We start from the raw sequence: 22,087 nt of genomic DNA, 5'->3' as shown, positions 1-22,087 counted from the left end.
ACGGTCGCTGTGTTGTCCGTGCGGACTAGTACATGCTTGCCTCGTAAGCGCCCTTTGAGATGGCTCAGGGCAAGGTGAACTGCCAGCAACTCGAGGCAGTTGAAGTGCCAGTGCAGTTGGGGCCCCGTCCAAACCCCTGACACTGCAAGCCCATTGTACGTGGCCCCCCAGCCGGTGGTTGAGGCATCCGTGCAAACCACAGCATGCCTGGAGACCTGCTCCAGGGGCACTCCTGACGCGTCTTTAAAAAGACGTTCCACCCGTGAAGCTCTTTTAGAATGGATATTGCTCTTTTAGTGTGCTGAAGCGCACAGGGGAGATGGCCGTCTGCAACACACACAGGGGTAGTGCAGCCTGTTGTGTGCAACCCACTTGACACGGGAAACCACCACCGCTGAATCGCTGTACCACCAGCACGAGAGCCCACGAGAGCCCTACGTGCTTGACTGTAGTTTTTACTTCTCTACGTAGAAGGTCAGGAGCAGAACGATAGAACCGCTAGGCTCCGACGCGAAAAGCTGAATATGCGCTGCATCTGCTGCCTACTTATACTCACGCTGTGATCAGCAGCAGCTGGATGCAATAATCGCATGCCAATGTGCATTGGCTCGTTTAGTTTACACTCGAAGTAGATTGGTCTCTCTAAGCGAGATCCCAATTCGTCGGTCATCCGACGTGACGTCGGGAGTGACCGACTGAAAGGGAACTATTTTTAATAATTGAGCACCAATAATAATGGATACAAATTGAGCAGCAGCCGCATATTAGAATGATTTCTGAAGGATCATGTGACACTGAAGACTAGAGTAATGATGCTAAATATTCAGCTTTGCATCACTGGAATAAATTACATTTTTAAATATATTCAAATAAACACTTTTTACATTTTAAATTGTAATATTATTTCACAATATTACTCTTTTTACAGTAATCATTAAATAAATGATCAAATAAATTGATCAAATAAATGCAGCCTTTGTGACTTGCAGACTTCTTTCAAAAACATTAAAAATCATAATTATTCCAAACATTTGACCAGTAGTCAAAAAGTAAAATATAAATGTTATTATTATATTTGTTTAAATTATATTGTAATGCAACACTATATGTATTGTCTGGTTAAATATAATATGTTTTTCTTTTTAATTCTGAGGTAATTCATAATAGATAATAGTGTCACATTTATACTGCACCAACCACTTACACAAGGTTTTTTTTTTTTTACACTACAAGTGCAGCCATCCCTAAAGACACCCAATGAACGTTCCAGGCACAGTTACAGAAATTCAGAGTCACTTCCTCAACTGTGCATTCACCCAAAACAACCCCAGGCTCATGCAACACTAAGCTTATGCTTTTAAAAGCATTTTATTGTCATTGTATGGTTTATGCAAGTCTAAATGTATTTCTTTGTGTTTTGTCTTCTTTTAGCATATACCTGGTGACAGTCACTTCCCAGGTGGTGGGTGGCAAGACAGAGACTCTGTGTGCACAGATCCACGAACCCAAAGAACCGCTTTCTATAGTGGTAACTTTGAGGACTGACAATCGCAATCTGACCATTCTACAACAGGGCTCAATTAAAAAGGATTTCTACAAATGTGTCCCTTTTAAGGTCAGTATACTCAGTATAGCGTAACAGAATAGAGGGTAAATCGACTGTACTTACAGTACAGTACAGTACAGTACAGTGGTGTATCTTGTAATGCTATGGAGGTCATGGCCCTTTCCTACATCATGTCTGTACAACACTTATAAATTTACATTAAGGTTAAAGAGGTTAAAATACAGTTAACGTGCTAGTAAAACCCTAAAACTTGCATTTATCATTCATCTTGCATATATGTTTCACTACTGAACTGTTCAGCGGTCCCTGCAGTCTAGTGAAGATTCCAGACACATTCATATAAATTACAAGTCACTTCCTCAACTGTGTATTAACCCAAAACAACCCTAGCCTCATGCAACACTAAACTTATGCTTTTAAAACCATTTTATTGTCATTGGATGGTTTATGCAAGTCTCTGAATGTGTTTTGTCTTCTTTCAGCATTTACCTGGTGACAGTCACATCCCAGGCGGTGGGTGGCAACACAGAGACTCTCTGTGTGCATATCCATGAGCCCAAAGAGACACTTTCTATAGTGGTGACTTTGAGGACTAACAATCTCGATCTGACCATTCTACAACAGGGCTTCATTAAAAATGATTTCTACAAATGTGTTCCTTTTAAGGTCAGTGTACTCAATATACTGTCGCATAGCTCTTTCCTATACATGTGTGCACAAAATGTATAACGTGCCATTAAGGTTAAAGGGCCTTTCCATAATAAGACATATTAATTTGCAAGTAAAACCCTAAAACTTACATTTATCATTCATCTTGCATATATTTTCCACTACTGAATTGTACAGCGATCACACTGTAGTCTTGATGTTGCTTTCAAACCTATAGTCTGCAGTCTGTAAGTGGATTTATACGCTCAATATTTTCTTGATTTGTATTTTCCAGGTCCCTGTAGTCACTGTAGAGTCTGTGGCATCCGTCGATGTTGCAATCCAAGGGGCCAAAACATCCCTGAACAAAATCACTAAGATCCTCATAAATCCCCCCCAAAATCTTCTTTTCATCCAATCAGACAAGCCTATCTACAAGCCTGGACAAACAAGTAATACTTCTCTTTGTAAATTATTCCAAAATAGTTTAAGTTGTCAGTACTCATTTGTTCTTATTAATATGAGCCTGTGAGTCTTTCTGTATTGCATACTTTATGTGTAAATATTCTTTCTGGAAATCTCTCTTCACCAGTTAAATTTCGCATTGTGTCTCTGGATTCCAATTTCTTGCCTCACAATCAAGTGGTAAATTGAATTGAATTTATGTGAAAATTATTTCATATATAAATATATTATTGTTCTTTTGACCTAACTGAAATGATTTTCTTCTGTCTTTCTTTTGCAGTTTCGAACTGTAGAACTCCGGGTAAAATCCTTCAAGCAGCCATGATCTGTTCATTGTTTGTTACTTTACTTAAATGCAGGTTGATTCCACTCTAGGCTTTTTCATTATGTGCCACTCTTGTTTAGGACCCTTATTCAAATCGCATTGGTCAGTGGTTGAATCGGACCACAAGGATTGGTATTTTGGATCTGTCCCACTCCATGTCTCCAGAAGCCTCTCAGGGTTACTACACGATCACTGCTTGGGATGATAAGAACCAACAAATATCACATGGCTTTGAAATGAAAGAATATGGTCAGAACCAGGATTCAACTTTTGCCAGTCCAATACTGATCAGCTTTTAAAGTGTACAATTTTTTAAAGTATTTTTTTTCCACATGCATCTTTTAGTTCTGCCAAAATATGAAGTGAACATCGATTTTCCAACCATTATAACCACCCAGGACAAAGAGGTCACTCTGAAAGTTTGTGCAAAGTAAGAATTTTTTTTTTTACAAATAATCATTTCTTTGCAGATAAATGAGGTGCTTTTTTCACTCTCTTTAGGTACACTTATGGCAAGCCTGTGCTGGGGTCTGTGAATGCTGAAGTGTGTAGCCAGAGCTATGGTTATTATTGGCGGAGACCTTTACCTGACATGGATAACGTATGCAAGAAATATTCAATGACGGTGCGTTACCCTCTGCACACACAAAACTGTTACCTTTTGGGCTTGTAATCCTAAAAGCACTGTACTAATTAGCATTTATCCTCTTAAACATCTTTAAATATCATAAGGTCCCAATTACAAGAAATAGCAATGAGCTGATATTACTGTATTGTATTATTCAATATTACACCTAAAGTGTATATATTTTAGGCAACTTCCATAATGCTGGTCAGTGTTTTCGGCAGTACACTTCAAGTTAAAATGTTAAAGTAAAGGTTAAAGTCTTAAACCATATTTCAGAGACAATAGAAGTAATTAAGATGTACTTCAGTCCTACTTAGTGGGTAAAAATAATTTAAAAATAATAATTTAAACTATAAAACATTCATCATTTCATTTAATTGCAATTAACATGCACAAGTGTCCGAAAACATTACATTCAGTTTGCACTTAAGTGTATCTTACAACTCTAATTCCAAATAAGTTGGGACGCTGTGTAAAATGTAAGTAAAAACAGAATTTTTTTATTTACTTTTTACACAGCATCCCAGCTTTTTGGAATTAGGGTTATATAAAGTACATTTATATATTTCTGTAATAAGTACTCCTTTAAAATGACATGTATGCCAAAGTGTACTTTTTCACAAGGGTCCCTATTGCAACATATTTAAGAAGTCCAAATAATCATTTTCCTTTCATTCTTATTCATTCAGACTGATAAGACTGGCTGTGGGTCTCGGGTGATAAATATGACAGAATTTGGCTTGACTTCAGGAGGGTCTTTGCAAGTGAATTGTAATGTGGAAGAGTCTGGAACAGGTGAGAGTGTAGAACAAACGGCTGTTGTCCATTTTTATTCTCCAAAATAGAGTAATGAAACATGGTCTTTTGTTCCTCCAGGGATAACTATGCAGGGTTCTACCTCAGCTCAGTTTACCAGTGATTACGTCTCTGTTAACTTTGAGGACACACCAGATACATACAGGCCTGGCATGGCCTTTAAAGGAAAGGTAACAGCTAGCTTGAAGTCATTAGCTTTGCTACTAATTATTGAGCAAATGCTTCCAAAGCAACTCTACAGTACACATGTGTTTTTATAACCATCTTTATAAAAAGTTCATAACTGTACCATAACTGTTATTTTTGTCCGACTTTGTACAATGCAGCATTAATAAACAACCTATTTAGCTGTTAGCATAGCCATATTGTGTACAGGAAGTGTTACTTTTGTTTGTGAGCTAATAATTTTGTCTTTTTTTTTTTTTTTTTACAGTTTGTGGTCACTAATTCCCAGTCCAGACCAATGAAAAATGAGCCAGTGATTGTATATGTACATTATGATGATAAAAGTATCAATGTGACACTGACGACAGACATCAATGGTACTGCTCACTTCTCCTTCAACACTTCGGATTGGTCAGAAAAACCTGTGCAATTACAGGTTAGAGGTGTTTTTGTTTTCTAACATGATGTTTATGTATATAATTCGGGTATAGATTTTCAAACTTTTTTTTATTAGGTCCATCATAAGGGAGGTGTAGAACGGACTGATTTTGAGGCTTTTAGATATTATCCATCAGGCTATCACTACGTAAGACCGTTTCACTCCAAAAGCAAAAGTTTCCTGATGTTGACGAAGGCTCCAGAGAAGCTCAGCTGTAACAGTGATGCAACAGTGATGGCCAGTTACATCATCCAGGGCAGTGCACTCAGAACAGGCCAGAAAACCTTGGATTTCTTCTACATTGTATGTTTAACACTGACACTCTTTTTTATTTGTCCATCAATTGCTTGGTCATTTGTTTTAATGCTCAACAAGCTCTTTGACCTTTTTTTTTTTTTAAGGAAGCATGATATACCAGCACCATATTAGTTTTTAACCAATATTAAACATTTATTTGATTATCTGTGTAGGTTTATATTGGAACCTTATATTATGTATAACTTATAAATATAATTGTATATGCTGATTTTCCCAATTGTTACATTTAGATGAATGCCCTCTTACATTTGATTTTAAAAACACTAAAAATGAAATAGCATTGTTAAAAGTAATTTTAAGCAAATCTCAAAATTAAGATCAGTTTTTCATACTGTACTGTATATTATAATGTTATAATATAACTTCTTTTTTTTTTTTTAAGTTTATTTAGACAAAATAGTCCAGACTTTTAATATTGACCATTTATTGCTGCCATAATATGAAAATAGTTAGCAGGACTGGACAGAATTGTAATATTTGTGGTTTCCTACCTTTTTTGGTTGAGAAAACGGAATTGTTCTTGAAGGTTTCCTAAATCTTGTAGCTATTATCACAAAAGAGAAAATATGATGAAAAAAAATCACAATGCTAGTGAAGCTGTAGAACATAGAATTACATAAATTGTAATTATCTACCTGCACTCCAGGTCTTGTCCAGAGGCAGCATGGCTCAAAATGGTCGTTTGTCTGTGAGTGTGAACACCGGGAGAGGTACACAGCTCTTTTACATTAGCAATCACTTTGTTGTCTTATTGTCTAAGAATATTTATATGGTCTTTGTACATTGTGCTTCAGCATGCACCTTTTTGTTTCCACAAATGCTGTCTCTCTTTCATAAAAGAAAACAAAGGAGAACTGACATTCTCACTGAAGAGCACGTCAGCTCTGACTCCATACGCTCAGGTGGTGGTTTACACAGTTCTTCCCAATGGAGAAGCTGTAGCAGACAGTATGAACTTCCCCACTGAAGAATGTTTGCCAAACAAGGTCAGAAAATCCCACATGAAATCTCATTTTAGAACTCAATGTGGCCTTCAAGCTTTTATGTGTTTTTTTTTTTCATTTTTTTTTCATTTTGTATTTATTTATCATTAATGTGTGATGAGAGCGTGCCTGTGCTTTTACAGGTGTCCTTAAAGTTCTCGTCTCCCACCGCACTACCTGGAGAGAGGACATCTCTTAACCTGAAAGCCAGCCCTGGCTCCTTGTGCTCCGTGCGGGCCATTGATCAGAGTGTGCTGTTGTTGAGACCAGAGGCCGAGCTGGATGCAGCCTCTGTATGTTAAACCATAATGCACATTACAACTATAACTAGTTGATCATCTTTATTTAAAGATATGGGTCAGGGACGTGGCACTATATATATCAAATTTGATTAATTTTCAAAAATGAGTCAAATACACTTCTTTCATAATAAGCATGTTTTTAATTTCTCAATTAAAATTTATTTTGATAATTTTTTGGGAGTAAAAAATGAAGTAAAAATGTCAGAGTGTGAAGTAAAAAATGTGAGTGATACAACTGTCCCAATATTGAAGAAAAAGCCTCATTAAAAGAATATAATTTCTAATAAGAAACTTTTAAGAAGTAGGTTAACATAATCTTTTATATCATTCAATATTTTAACAATATTAAAAAAAATATTTAAACAAAATTGAAAAAAAAAAAAACTTCAACATGTATTTATTTTTTTTAGAAATAATAGAAATAATAATAGAAATAAATAATGCAACATTTTATTATTTGAAAAAAAATTAAACAATGCTTCACTGCTTATTAATATTTTAAAGACAAAACTCATGTGGTGTCGGGAAAATATGTTTTGAATTTTTACTTGGGTAAACCACATGACATTAGAAATATTTTTATTTGTTAAAAAATATTTTTACAATATTTTAATATTTAAAAAATATTTTAACAAAAATATTGCTTCACTGCTTATTAATATTTGTAAAAACGGAATTTGTACTTGGTGGATACACTACATGACATTTTTAGAATCATTAAATTGAAACATTTTTTTGAAAATTATATAAATGTTTTTTAACCACATAAAACATATAAATACAAAAAGTACATTTCTGGAACATGTGTAATAAAGTAGATTTTTATATTATTTATTTATTTATTATGGACACTTATAGCAATTAATTTTTTTTTTTTTGTGATTATTAGGTAATTGTCTTGTCACTGCTATGGTTCAATATGTGTTATTACTCTACAGGTCCTTCGAATGTTACCAGTCCAGATTTCGTCAGGTTACCCATACAACGTTGAGGAGTGGGAGTCTAACCCCTGCCGACATCCCTGGGAGATAGTCCCTTTTGCTGAACCTGCGAGGCGCAAGCGCTCCCGCATGTTTTACCCTTACTACGACAACAAAAATGATGTCTACAACATCTTTAGAGTAAGATACACAACATGTCCCATTTCTTATTTCAGAGGTCCTCCAGTGTCATCTGAGTCTCACTGTACACTATTCATCTTACACACAGTAACATACTGTAACACTTGCTTTTTCCTAGGGAGTTGGAATCAGAATCACTACCAACTCTGATGTGAAAGCACCTGTTGTTTGTCGTTATTATGAGACAATGTTTAAGGAAGGTAAGTAACTTGATTTTTTTAGGATTTGGAAATGCCCTTTTTTATATGATTGTATTTACAAACTATTAATTCAAACAGCTGCTGTGGACGATGGTTTGCGCAGAGACTTTGATGGGCCAGAGATAGGGTTTGCTTCAGAAGTGTCAAAACCTGCTAAGAAGATCCGCAAATTCTTTCCAGAAACCTGGATATGGGATCTTATACCTGTGGGGTATGTATCTTGCATCATGGCACTACTGTATATACTGTATACATTACAGTCCTTTTTAATTATGCAGAAAAAAAAAAATTTGAATATTGGAAAAAAAAATGTAACAACTGCTTCGGTGCTTTTTAATATTTTGAAAACTTTCTAAAATACAAAATTCATATTTTTTCTTTCACCAGGAGATCAGGATCTGTGGATGTCGCGAAGATTGTCCCGGACACCATCACTAAATGGGCAGCAGGGGCTTTCTGCACATCCCCTGTCGGGTTTGGAGTGGCCCCCAAGACTGATCTCACTGCTTTCAAGCCCTTCTTTGTGAGCCTCACCCTCCCCTACTCTCTTATCCGTGAGGAGACATTCACTCTTAAAGCTTCTGTATTCAATTACCTCCCCAAATGTATCATGGTAAGCCCCCTTAATGTGTTTACTTGTTTGTCCTGAAGTGTTTGTAGTAAAAGCATTTTTCCTGTAGGCTGCCACTGTGCAAACCTCTCTCTTTTAATAAAGGTGAAGGTCACGCTGGCAGACTCACCGCAGTTCACAGCTCAGCCGTGTAGAGGCTGCACATACACTCAGTGTGTTTGCTCTGAAGAGAGCAAAACCTTCCAGTGGATTATTACACCATCTGTACTGGGTAAGCCAGAGACTTTGACTTCTATATGAGCAAAAACAAACATACATTTGATTTTTTTATTTCAATTTGATTCCCTAAATGGAAAAGCTTATTTTATGTTTGATCATGTTTGTACCAGGACACGGTATTACAATTATAATAGGAATGTCTTAAAAGTCCATTCATCCAAAAATGAAAATTCTGTCATCATTTACTCGCCCTCATGTTGTTCCAAACCTGTATGAATTTCTTTCTTCTGCTGATACAAAAGATATTTTGAAGAATGTTGGTAACCAAACATGGAAAGACATGGAGGTGAGTAAAAGATGACAGAATTTTCTTTTCGGGTGAACTATCCTTTTACCACGTCCTGCCTTGACTGTCACAGATTTGTTTACTATTACCGGTCCCAGGGGTACTTTGTTACTTCTGTAACTTAACTTTCTTCTGCAACCACTGTCACTGGTGTGTGTGTGTGTTTTACAGGAAAGGTGAACTTTACAGTCCGCGCTGAGGCGGTGCAGAGCCGAGAACTGTGTGGCAATGAAGTGGTGACTTTGCCGGACAGGGGCAGAACTGATACTGTGATGCACAGCGTTCTGGTGGAGGTACGTGCCTTTACTGTATGTGAGCTTTCTGAAACCATGTGACTTTTCAACATTCACTCTTCAACATCAACATGCTAACAAGTCAACAGGAAATAAAAATGTACTAAATTTATTTTATTAATACCGTATTGGCCCGAATATAAGACGACCCCCCTTTTTCCAGATGTACCTTTTGGAAAAATATAAGACGACCGCGTTTTTTCAGATGTATTTCCAAGAAAAAAACATCGTCTTATATTCGGGTCAATACGGTACATATTTCTAGTCATAATGTGTTGAAACAGTGCACATTATTCTAAAGAAAAAACACATTATTCTAAAGCCATTTAATATAGCTATTAAATTATAATATTTCATATTTCAATAGCTATTTCTGTATTGTTTTGAGTCTTAAAATTAGTTAACAGTGTTTTAAAGCACATACTACTAAGTTTATGAAATGAATATATGAATGCATATATTTTTATTATAATTTAAGAGTTTATAATTCTATCTATCTATCTATCTATCTATCTATCTATTTGCTTTTTTTGTTTTGCTTTAAAAATACAATTGAAACTGTTATTACCCATATATTTCTCAGGCAGAGGGAACTAAGCAGTCAATCACTCAGAATGAACTCATCTGCTTAACAGGTTAGTGGCATTACAGTGTGTTGTGTTGTCTATTAAAAGAATAATTTAAATTTGAATTATTCCGGCTTTAATAGAAGTTAACCGCTGTAACATGCTGTCAGTTACCACATGCCACAGATAATAATTTTGAGCTTCAGTTTGTTAAAATAAGCAAAAATTAATTTTTACAGTAATGCACTCACAGTGGAAGTCAATGATGCAAGTTTTTATTGCATTGGATAAATATATAGTTCAGTCATGAAACTCTAGATGGAGCAGGCGACGGGTTGTTAACGTAACTGATGATATTCAGAGAGTTAAACGACTTGGCACAAGCTGATTGGTTCATGCTGCATATGCAGCCAATGAGCTTACTGCCTTGCATTTATATGGCTGGCTAGCATTCACTTGAGATTCCTGCAGCGCGCTTTCAGAGTTTCTCTGAAACCCTCCACCTTCCCCAGCTCCACCTTTATAGATCTGCTACGGGTTATTTTATATGCAATTTGTGCAGCAGCAGTATGTCTTAAATACTCACGGCACCGTATCGCCATATGCATTGGCAGTAGCAAGTTCCTGTACTTGCTTGCAGCAGCAGCAATAATCTACAACTACAGCAATAACCAACAGCAGCAGCAATTCAGCAGCAGTGTAGCAGATCTATTCCGCCAAGACCAAATACATTAACATTGTCATATCCATCACCATGCTAAAATCTTCCGAGAGTTGTCATGATTGAAATGTTAAAAAACTCAACATTTCAAAATGGCTTCAACAAAAGTTTCCCAATTTCATCTTTTAAACCCTGTGTAGTTTTCACAAGAAATGGAGAAAATGATTGTCTGAAGTAAAGTAAACGTTTTTAAACCTGACGTTTTTTTTCTCTATTCCATTAGACCGTCCAGAGGAAACATCAGTCTCTCTCACTCTACCCAAAGTGTTTGTCAAGGATTCTGCCAAAAGCTTTGTCACTGTTCTGGGTGAGCCTAAAGACATGCTGGCATATGTACATAATGTACATTGATTTCTCTATAATATAAGTATATCTCTATATTAAATATTTATATTTTAAATACTCTGTAATCAGTAGAATTGCTCTCATTGGGTAGTTTTCAGTTTTATTTAATCATACTGATGCTTATATGGCTCTTTGGTCCGTAGGTGATCTGATGGGTCGTGCTCTGAGGAACATCGGTGATCTGTTGGCTATGCCGTATGGCTGTGGAGAGCAAAACATGCTGCTTTTTGCCCCCAATATCTACATTCTTCAATACCTGGAGAGCACCGGGCAACTCACTCCTTGGATTAAAGACCGAGCCATAAACTTCCTGGAGAGCGGTGAGGAAAACCATTATGAAATAGAAGATAGAGTAAAAAATATTTATAAATACAAATACATTTAAATATTTAAATAAAAGCAAAAATACTGGTTATAAAATTAATGTTTGCATGTTTTTTTAATAAGAAAATGTCTAATCAATTTACAGACAATTAGTAATTTTTTCAAGCTTTTTTTTTTTTCATGTTGCATATCATCAAGCATATCAATCTTTTTACCATCTCGTGTTGCAGGCTATCAGAGAGAGCTGACATACAAGCATTATGACGGATCTTACAGTGCTTTTGGCAGCAGTGATCCTTCTGGTAACACCTGGTGAGTCTGGTACAGATACTTAGCTTAGGGCTACTGTGTGGATTCTGGCTTCCCATATGTGAATTTAACAGCTTTCTGGTAAGAAGCTGTTTTCGGAATGGGGAAAACCTAGTCATGGACTTTGCACAAGGAAACAACCTGAAAACTATTAAGGCAGAGTTACCAAATTATGGGTATTTGACAGCAATTCCTTTTGTTTCCTCAGGCTAACTGCGTTTGTGATGAAGAGTTTTGGTGGGGCAAGGCAGTATATATTTATAGATCAGGATAACATCGATCAGGCAAAGGAATGGCTGGAGCGACAGCAACTGGATAATGGCTGCTTCGCCTCTGTTGGGAGGCTCATCCACACTGAAATGATGGTGAGAACAGGAGAGTCATGCTCGGGTCCTTTATCTGCTGCTGAAAAAAAAAAAAATTGAAACCAGCCTAAGGTCCCAGCTGGTTTACTGTGGTCTACACTTCTGGTCAAAAGTTTGGAATAAGATGTTTTTAAAAGTCTCTTTTGATAAAAACAGTTATTTTAAATTGTAATGATATTGCACATAATTACTTTTTTTTTTTTTTACTGTATTATTGATTAAATAAGTGCAGCCTTGGTGCGCAAAAGAGTCTTCTTTCAAAAACAAAAAAAATCTTAATTTTTCAAACTTTTGACCAGTATTGTCAAGGATGGAAGCTTTAAAGAGTTAGTTCACCCAAAAATGAAAATTCTGTCATTAATTACTTACCCTCGTGTTGTTCGAAACCCGTAAGACCTTCGTTCATCTTCGGAACACAATTTAAGATAGTTTTGATGAAATCTGAGGGCTCTCTGACCCTCCCATAGACAGCAAGGTAACTACCACGTTCAAGGTCCAGAAAAGTACCAAGATGATCGACAAAGTAGTCCGTGTGACATCAGTTGTTCAACTGTAAAGATACGACGCTACGAGAATACTTTTTTGCGCAAAGAAAACAAAAACAACGACTTTATTCCACATTTTTGTCTCTACTGCGTCACTTGTGGACGCGCGTTCACAACAGTATCATGACGCGAGTGTGTGGCGGCGCTGACCCAGATCCGGCGTGATGACGTCAGTAGAGACGAAAATGTGGAATAAAGTCGTTATTTTTGTTTTCTTTGCGCAAAAAAATATTCTCGTAGCTTCGTAACTTTACAGTTGAACCACTGATGTCACACGGACTACTTTGTCGATCATCGTGGTACTTTTCCTTGCTGTCTATGGGAGGGTCAGAGAGCCCTCGGATTTCATCAAAAATATCTTAAATTGTGTTCCGAAGATGAACGACGGTCTTATGGGTTTGGAACAACACGAGGGTGAGTAATTAATGACAGAATTTTTGGGTGAACTAGCCCTTTAAGGATGGAAGACCGGATTGACCCGGCTGGGAGGCCAGCTAAACCAGCTGAAACCAGGCAAATTAGCTGTTCTTTTTCAGCAGGGATATTTTGGCCAGCTAATAACATACCCCCCTCCCTCAAGGTTTCACTTGATAGGTGTTGACAGCTGACGTGAACTGAACATTGGTATCTGCAGGGCTTTACGTTTGCTGTGTGCAGAAGGGCTTATTGTATAACCATGTTTTGAACAACAAGACAGGTAGCAGGAGGCAGGTGAAGAATATCCATAAATTTCACAGATAGACTACTTCTTAATTATTTAGGACTATAGTGAGCTCATGCTCCTCTGTGCTTTCATATTATTGTTCTTTCCCTAGTGTTCTTTTATTGAAATAAAATAATATTGAAATAAAATAAATAGATATTTTGATTTATTTTCCAGTTAAAATAGAAACAAGATTATGCAAGGTTACATAGGATAATATGACATGTTTTTTAGAGACCATATCTTAAAATGAATTTATCTCATTGGCAAAATAATTTAAACATTAAGCATAAATAAATTTTTTTAGTGATGTGTATTATTAAAAGACACTATATATGTATTCTTTAAAAATTACACATTTTTACATTTAAAATAGAAAAATAAATAGCAAAAACAGTTTTAGAAAATAGAAATGTTAAAATTTAAATGGTATGTAATGGTAATGTAAATGGTAGAAAAGTTAGATGAGATGTGAAGCTGTCACAGCGTTGAGTGGGATGAGGAGATGATTGCAGGGAGAGCTAATGGATCAGAGTCATTTATGAAGAGGAAAACGGAGAGTCTGGTGGTTCTGGATTTCACACTCTGAAAATGTCTGTTAGATGTCAATAAATTGAGGAGATTGAAGTGCTGAGGGTTGGAAGGATCTTTGATGATGCTTTTCCTCTCGCAGGGTGGCGTCAGCAATGAAGTCACTCTCTCTGCATACATCACTGCTGCACTGCTGGAGTTAGGCGTCCAGAGAACTGTGAGTAAAACCCTCTTTATGGCTCCTAAGAGATGGTCACGGATAACTCAATATAGATAATGTGACTAATGAAGGAAGCAAACACTCATTAAGTCTCTTGTGTGCTCTGTAAGGATCCCGTGGTGGAGAGAAGCCTTACATGTCTGAGGGAATCTTCCAGTGACATTACCAACACTTATGTGACCGCCTTGCTGTCCTACACATTCACTCTTGCTGGAGATGAACAGATGAGACAGAACCTCCTCTCCAACCTGGACAATCAGGCCAGGAGAGATGGTACCATTAAGCTTTAGATTAAATAAAACAAATAACGATTCTAAAATACTCATCTTTAAGGATGTGCAAAATTAATATTTTCCAAAAAGATTTATATATTTTTCATTCATATACATTACATTAATATATGTGACCTTGGACCACAAAACCAGTCTTAAGTCGCTGGGGTATATTTGTAGCAATAGCCAAAAATACATTGTATAGGTCAAAATTATTGATTTTTCTTTTATGCCAAAAATCATTAGGATATTAAGTAAAGATCATGTTCCATGAAGATATTTTGTAAATTTCCTACTGTAAATATATCAAAACTTATTTTTTGTGATGATGTGACCATTGTGACTGGTTTTGTGGTCCAGGGTCACATATATTAAATAGAAAGGCTCCAATCTTTTATCTTTATTCATAAAGACCTTTATATTTTGTGTTTGCCAAATGAAATAATTGGCTTTTAATTAAATAATTTACTTCAATTAATTCAATTTTAAATTTAAATCAGAATGTATTTCTATAGTACGGAGCCCCACACATGTCAGCTGAAGAAAAAATAGATATTGTGCCCATGATTTAAGAATTTGTTCCCATAACATACCACATTTGGCCACATTTTATTAATTTGTTCCCTCGTTTTAGTTAAATTGTGGTCACATCGTACTAATTAGTTCCCATGTTATAATTTAGTTATATTGTGGACACAATTTATCTAAACCGAGGAAATTAATTCTTAATTCGCAGCCATAACATCTTGTTTTTTTTGTCTGCATGTCATGTGTGGAACTCCGTAGTAACGCTTAAAAAAAAAAAAAAAAACTCCCTAAAAAGAAAGACAATAAGGCATAAACTACTGTATAGTTATTGTGCTGCAGAGGCGAAAACCCAGAAAAAAAATATAAGAAATATAAAAATATTTCTTAAAAAAACAAATCTGACTGTAAATCAAATTAGATACGTTACCTTTGTTTTAAACTCTTTTTGTTGATGTTTTTGAAGTTTTTTTTTGTTATAATTATTATTTTTTTGTGTATACTCTCAGAAAAAAAGGTACAAAAGCTGTCACTGCGGCGGTACCTTTTCAAAAGGTACACTTTTGTACCTTTTAGGTACTAATATGTACACTTTAGGTACTTGTATGTATCTTTAAGGTACCAATATGGACTATTAGGTACAAAGGCGTGCCTTTTGAAAAGGTACCGCCCCAGTGACAGCTTTTGTACCTTTTTTTCTGAGATTGAACCCCTAATACCAATTTCCCTGGACCCCAGTTTGAAAACCCCTGATCTAGATCATCTCGCTGCTTTTAATAAAAAACACAATCACCATCCTTCAATGTTCAAGTTTTCTTGCACTGGTTATTTCAGGTGTCGGACGATATTGGACTCTGGCTAATAATGCGCAACCGACGGGCTCTCTGGAGGTAGAGATGAGTGCCTACGTGTTGTTGGCACTGCTCTCGGGACCCACACTGCCTGGATTTGGACTGAACTACTCTGCTGGCATAGTGCACTGGCTAAGCAATCAGCAGAACGCATATGGAGGCTTCTCCTCTACACAGGTAATGTTATTTATCTCATGCAGCTTTTTTAGACCCCTCTTGGTCTTTATAATGCGTTTTATCATTATTGACTGTACAGTGGTGTCGCTCCCTCTTTCTGTGAACAGGATACTGTAGTAGCGCTCCAGGCCCTCGCTAAGTACAGTGCTGCCACCTACAATCCAGAAGGATCCATTACCGTAACCGTGACCTCGCCCTCAGGCCAGAAGAACCAGTTCACCGTGAACCGGAACAACCGGCTGCTTTACCAGGAGAAACAGCTGCAGGAAGCTACTGGCACATACAAGCTGAGGGCAGAAGGCAAAGGCTGTGTGTTTGTGCAGGTCTGTGCGCTGCCTCTTTTGATGCACATCCAATGAATAGTTCATCTAGAAATTAAAGTTTTCATTATTTACTCACCCTTATGTCATGCCAAACCTGTATGACTTTCTTTCTTCCATGGATCACAGAAGGAAGTCATACGGATTTGGAATTACATAAGGATGAGTATACTGCACGATGACTACTTAAATGTATAAAAGTGATATAAATCACCTCGTCTTTGACATCATTCTGTTTTTTGTCTCTCAGTTTGCCTTGCACTACAATATCCCCCCTCCTCCAGACTCCTTGGCCTTCAAAATCAATACAAATACTGGGGTTTGCAACAACACAAGGATCCCAGCTTTTACACTAACCACCACTGTAAGGTGAGCCACACCTCTGTTAAAAAAAAATACCATTACTGTCTTCAGTCATGGAAACAGCTTTTATGTATATAATACTTTCAACACGTGACTTTTTTTTTTGCACAAATTTAATTTGTTAGATAATTTGTCATTCATTTAAATACTTACTATACATGCTGCCATTATTTAAAAGAAAAGTTCTCCCCAAACTGAAAATTCTGTCATTTAGTCACTGTCACGTCCTTTCAAACCTGTATGACTTTGTCTTTCCTGTGAAACAAAAAAAAATAGATATTTTTAAATAATCTTCACAAAGCTCTTTTCCATTCAAAAAAGTGATCAAACAAGCTAAAAAAAATGTAACTAGTCATTTAAACTACAAACTAGCAAAAAGGATCAATTTTTAATTTGATGTTTAAAAAAACATAATAATAAATATTAAATATATATACTATTGTTCAAAGATTCGGGGTCAATAAGACTTTATTTTAAAGAAATTAATGCATTGCTCAAAAATCACAGTAAAGACATTATAAATGTTACAAAAAATATATATTTCAAATAAATGCTGTTCTTTGGAACTTTCTATTCATCACAGAATCCTGAAAAAAGTATCACAGTTTCGACAAAAATATTAAGAAGCACAACAGTTTTCAACATAAATATTAATAAGAAATATTTCTTGAGCTTCGAATCAGCATATTAGAATGATTTCTGAAGGATCATGTGACACTGAAGACTGGAGTAATGATGCTGAAAATTCAGCTTTGCCAACACTGGAATAAATTGCATTTAAATCAAATATAAAACATTGTACTAATCATTACTGATTTTGCTGTATTTTTGATTAAATTATTAAAAAAAACTTTGAATGGTATATAAACCATAATATATATATATATATATATGTATATGTATAATGTCTATAAAAATTTACATAAAAATGTATGTCGATAAGTCCTGCAGACAGCTGTAACAAATTCTACTTGCAATGATATTGCTAAATGAATTAGTAACATACCCACTTGACTTTATAAAGAAAGAATGAATAAAGATTCAACCTATTTTATGGCCTAATAGACTCTTTGTTGTCTGTCAGACTACATAGAGAACAATGTGTGGTTGTGAACCTGTTTGTGATTGTTGGAGCAATTGTGTGACAGGTATGACGGCACACGAATGGAGACCAACATGGTGATCATTAACGTCAGGTTCCTGTCTGGGTTTAAGCCGGATGAGACGTCTCTGCAGGCTGTGAGTGACACTTGAAGGGCTCTGGTCCTCTTTTGATCTCAAGTTGTGTAGCCAGCGTTTGATTCGTTCTCACTCGCTCCTCTGTCTCCACAGCTGAGGGAAGACCCCACCATCAAACGTGTGGATCTGGATGAGGATCGTGTCATTTTCTATTTGGATAGTGTAAATGTTTTATTCAGATTTATTTTGTTTTATTCAAATACCTTGAGGGGTTCAACTTATTTTTGGGACGGGTCACTGATATTCTGACAATAAAACTGACCTGGTTTACTTAAACAAGAAGCTGAAAAATGAAATTTGACTTAAAATGTACTCACTCTCCAGCCAACCAAGATGTAGATGAGTTTGTTTCTTCATCGGAACAGATTTAGAGAAATGTAGCATTACATCACTTGCTCACCAATGGATCCTCTGCAGTGAATGGGTGCCGTCAGAATGAGAGTCCAAACAGCTGATAAAAACATCACAATAATCCATAAGTAATCCACATGACTCCAGTCCATCAATTAATGTCTTGTGAAGTGAAAAGGTGCATGTTTGTAAGAAACAAATGCATCAAACCATAACTTTAAATGGTCTCTTCTGGCCAAAATTTGAGTCCATAATCCATAATATATATAATAATATATATAACACTTCCTCTAATGAAAAAAATCCACCCCCTGTTGTCCTCTCACATTAAAATCCAATGACATATTTGTTTAGAACTTTTTTCACTTTTAAATAGTTCTTGATTTGTGTATTTTAGCCAGAAGCAAAAGTTAAAAATGTCTTGATGAATTTATTACAAACAATAAGCTTTTTACTTCACAAGACATTGATGGACTAAAGTTATGTGGATTACTGTGATGTTTTTATCACTGTTTGGATCCACATTCTGACGGCACCCATTCACCACAGAGGATCCATTGATGAGCAAGTGAAGTAATGCTACATTTCCCCAAAACTGTTCCTATGAAAGAACAAACTCATCTACATCTTGGATAGCACAAGAGTGACTAATTTTTAAGCTAATTTTCATTTTTGGGTGAACTATTCCTTTAACACATTCATACCCTATAGAAAATAAGTCTCTCCGTAATCATAATGTAATAACTTTCTTTCTATTCCAGTTGAAAAAGAATCAGGTGAAGTCCATCAGCCTGCAGCTCATGCAGGAAGTACAGGTGCAGAACCTGAAACCAGCTGTAGTGATCGTCTATGACTACTACAAGATCAGTATGTGTTTCTTCATCACTGTGCACTCTGAAAAGTCTGAAAGAAAATACGATATAGGGTTTTTATTATAAACCCAGCAAAATATAATAAATAAATCATAACAAAAAATGGGAAAACCTATTTCCATTTTAACGTTTAAGAATTTAATTTTTGATAAATCTTAGTGACATCATGATATAAAGGTTGCATAATTGTGATTTACGAGCCTGTATTTAATCTTTCCATAATGCATTTTCATTTTATTGAGACGAGCTCAACAGTGTTGTGCACAAAAAAACCTAGGTTGTGTTTCTATTCCTCCAGGTGAACTGTCTGTGATTGACTACACCTCCCCATGTGCATAAACACTACTGTAAGTACAGTAATTGTCAATTTGATCTAAAACGCCATTATAGATTTTAATAATTGTACTCTCAAATTTGAATTCCCAAATCCATAAAGACATTTACATGTTATATTAAAAATGCTCTTGTGAACGTTCTATTCATAAAAGAATCTTGAAAAAAAACATTGATAATAATGAGATTTTTTTTTCTTGAGCACCAAATCAGCATTTTAGAATGATGTATAAAGGACAGGTATGAATGTTATATTATGATATAAATAGATATATGTTATGTTGCTTGATAAAAGGTTGATTGACATTGTTTTTCAGGCGATGATCTGAAGTGCTAACGTCTGAAGAACTGTACACTGGAATATATGGCGAAACAGATTTAATACTGACACTTTTTCTGTTTTCTATCACTTACTTGTAAAACCTTACTGTTTTCTTAAATAAAAAAATTCTGCACTTTAGTTGCTATTAAACTATTTGTTTAATAAACCATTGCTGCATCAGAAACATTTGTGTCCTGTTATTATTTATCTAGATTTATTATTACTGTACATACGCAAATGTATGGATCTTAAAAGAATAAGCTATACCTAATATTATTGCATATTAGTCAAATATTAAATCCTAATTTCAAGTTTGAAACCTTTCCCAACCCAATTATGTATTTTGTAAAAAATGCACGCATTTGCCAATTGCAGATGTTTACAATAGTATAGTCAGTTTTCCTGTCTGTAATCCAAAACATCACATTTCAAAGCACTTGATATTTTAGTAGAAGTAGAACTGATATGTTGGTGTGGACAGATTCAACTCTTCTACTGGTTCAGTAACTGAAGTTTTAAACAACATTTTATCGCCAACACATGAAAGCTGCTTTCAGACTTTTTGTTTGCTGTTGTAACACCCAATAATATCTGTATACTGTTCCCCCCTTGAGTGTTTAAAAGTAGCACAGTCAAAAACTGTTTCCAAACCACTCAGATGCTTGATATCTCTGCTTAGCAAAAAGAATTCATCTTTTAAAACGCCTGTTAACTTCAGTAATATCATGTTAGAATGCTAATTGAGAATATTCTCCTACTGCTGCCCACTAAAGCGGTGTGTCAGTTTCACAGCGTTCCAGGAATTACCAAATAATTTCAGTAAATGATCTCAACAAATTGCATCAGCAAACAACTGACTTCAGAGAGACTAAAGTGAACAGTACACCCCAAACAGTTCAATGTATTGCCTACATATTGCTCAACTTACTAGAATTCAAACTGAGAAGTTAAAGAGATTTTTTAGGGCTGCCTTTCAGCTGTATATTTAGTGATAACCATTATTTGAAAGGCAGTTTTCCCGTATTTAGTGTTGAAATGATTAGAAATTCCAAGTGAAAATATGTCTTTAAAATAGTTTTTAGGGCTACCATACAGCAAATTGCTCCGTATTTAGTAATAACCACTATTTGAAAGGCAGTTTTCACCTAATATCTAGCGTTAAAATGATCATAAATTCCAAGACAAAATATAACAGTGAGAAAACATGCATTTTGTTAAACGTGCGCAAAAACAACTTTTTTTTTTTCCAAGGTCTTAAATCGGAGCAGAAAGTCTTACATTTATAAAGTCATTAAATGTTGCATGCACTGGAAAAAAAAATTAGTGCATATTTTCCAATACAAATATCTAAACATCCTTAAATTAAAATACATTTACTTGAGATGTTTTCTGAGAACTGGAATAGAATCAAATGAGTTTATGCTTAAAACAAGAATAAATATCTGAAATGCATTAAAACTCTTTTTCCCTTTGAACTGTTCATTTTTCTGAGCCCATTGGATGTTTGTTCTCAGAAAACAAGACTTATGTCATTTTGCTCAGATTTCAGAAAATGTAGACATTTGCATTTACTTTCATAAAACCTGCAGACCCTGAAAAGAACCAAGACAACTGAACTTTGTGTAAACACCCTCAAAGAGTATGCAATATTTTAACTATGAAAATACTGAGTATTTTCACACACTGCTAGCAGCATATTGTACTTCTAAAATATGGCTTTAAGTGATTTATTTCAAGCTTAATTTATGAAACTGTTTAACTAGGGTGTTGTCCAACCAAAACAAACTTGGTCTCCAAACTTTCTTGGGTCAACCTTATCGTAGCCCTTCTTAGCAGTAGGTTTTTAATTTAGCATGCTGCTCTCTTGTCTGGTGTCATGAAAACAACACAGTAGTAGCTATGATGCAAGACTTCTGCTTGCGTTGCAGTGTTAATTACAGCAGTGAGGGTTACTTGCCCTTTTACATCTGAAGTCCGAGTTTAGTTGTGACCTCTGAGCTACAGTCTTTTCCGCAAGTCCATGTTTATGTGTTAGCATGGATTATAATTAGGCAAATAAACACAAAAACACCATGAATAAGGAAAACCGTGAGTGTATTTATGTTCAACATTTTACAACACTGTTTTCACCTAGTTCTGTGATAGTACTCGAGACATCTTGCACGTATAATGACGACTAATTATTCGTGTTGATTTAAATTCTCTGTAGATTTCATTTGAACATACAGTTTGGTTTCGGGAGAAAGCAGAACACGTTGGTCATTTTTAACTGTGTCGTAGCATAAATAAACATTTAGTTTTCCCCAAATTAACACAAGGCCTGTAAAACATCAATAAAACTTGAACAGCTACTAAACCCTTTGAATAGCTTCTTAAATTGTATTAAAGCAGTATCGGACTGATTTAAATAGGTCATGTTTTTTTTTA

General features: G+C 35.6%; 1 protein-coding gene across 1 annotated transcript in view; it reads left to right on the top strand.

Annotated features, from left to right (window-relative positions):
* LOC107659919 (alpha-2-macroglobulin-like protein 1) overlaps positions 1–19,844 on the top strand; it is a 20,951-nt gene extending 1,107 nt beyond the window's left edge. Inside the window, exons 2-36 of the mRNA XM_016449020.1 lie at positions 1,432–1,615; positions 2,511–2,667; positions 2,808–2,860; positions 2,961–2,981; positions 3,086–3,254; positions 3,351–3,435; positions 3,507–3,630; positions 4,323–4,428; positions 4,510–4,619; positions 4,883–5,050; positions 5,129–5,356; positions 6,018–6,081; positions 6,212–6,357; positions 6,498–6,647; positions 7,595–7,777; positions 7,896–7,977; positions 8,056–8,188; positions 8,365–8,590; positions 8,693–8,819; positions 9,285–9,406; positions 9,990–10,041; positions 10,917–11,000; positions 11,182–11,358; positions 11,593–11,674; positions 11,880–12,036; positions 13,958–14,032; positions 14,146–14,308; positions 15,667–15,860; positions 15,968–16,183; positions 16,431–16,549; positions 17,692–17,782; positions 17,876–17,944; positions 18,895–19,000; positions 19,304–19,352; positions 19,656–19,844. Coding sequence (XP_016304506.1) covers positions 1,432–1,615; positions 2,511–2,667; positions 2,808–2,860; positions 2,961–2,981; positions 3,086–3,254; positions 3,351–3,435; positions 3,507–3,630; positions 4,323–4,428; positions 4,510–4,619; positions 4,883–5,050; positions 5,129–5,356; positions 6,018–6,081; positions 6,212–6,357; positions 6,498–6,647; positions 7,595–7,777; positions 7,896–7,977; positions 8,056–8,188; positions 8,365–8,590; positions 8,693–8,819; positions 9,285–9,406; positions 9,990–10,041; positions 10,917–11,000; positions 11,182–11,358; positions 11,593–11,674; positions 11,880–12,036; positions 13,958–14,032; positions 14,146–14,308; positions 15,667–15,860; positions 15,968–16,183; positions 16,431–16,549; positions 17,692–17,782; positions 17,876–17,944; positions 18,895–19,000; positions 19,304–19,344 — 4,264 coding nt within the window. The 3' untranslated portion in view covers positions 19,345–19,352; positions 19,656–19,844. The remainder of the gene's footprint in view (positions 1–1,431; positions 1,616–2,510; positions 2,668–2,807; positions 2,861–2,960; positions 2,982–3,085; positions 3,255–3,350; positions 3,436–3,506; positions 3,631–4,322; positions 4,429–4,509; positions 4,620–4,882; positions 5,051–5,128; positions 5,357–6,017; positions 6,082–6,211; positions 6,358–6,497; positions 6,648–7,594; positions 7,778–7,895; positions 7,978–8,055; positions 8,189–8,364; positions 8,591–8,692; positions 8,820–9,284; positions 9,407–9,989; positions 10,042–10,916; positions 11,001–11,181; positions 11,359–11,592; positions 11,675–11,879; positions 12,037–13,957; positions 14,033–14,145; positions 14,309–15,666; positions 15,861–15,967; positions 16,184–16,430; positions 16,550–17,691; positions 17,783–17,875; positions 17,945–18,894; positions 19,001–19,303; positions 19,353–19,655) is intronic.
* The last annotated feature ends 2,243 nt before the right edge of the window (positions 19,845–22,087 follow it).

This window comes from Sinocyclocheilus anshuiensis, unplaced genomic scaffold (assembly GCF_001515605.1).
Source record: "Sinocyclocheilus anshuiensis isolate Anshui unplaced genomic scaffold, SAMN03320099.WGS_v1.1 scaffold1241, whole genome shotgun sequence".
Lineage (NCBI taxonomy): Eukaryota > Metazoa > Chordata > Actinopteri > Cypriniformes > Cyprinidae > Sinocyclocheilus > Sinocyclocheilus anshuiensis.
Note: the sequence above shows the minus strand (reverse complement) of the source record. Positions and strands in the feature narration are given on the sequence as shown.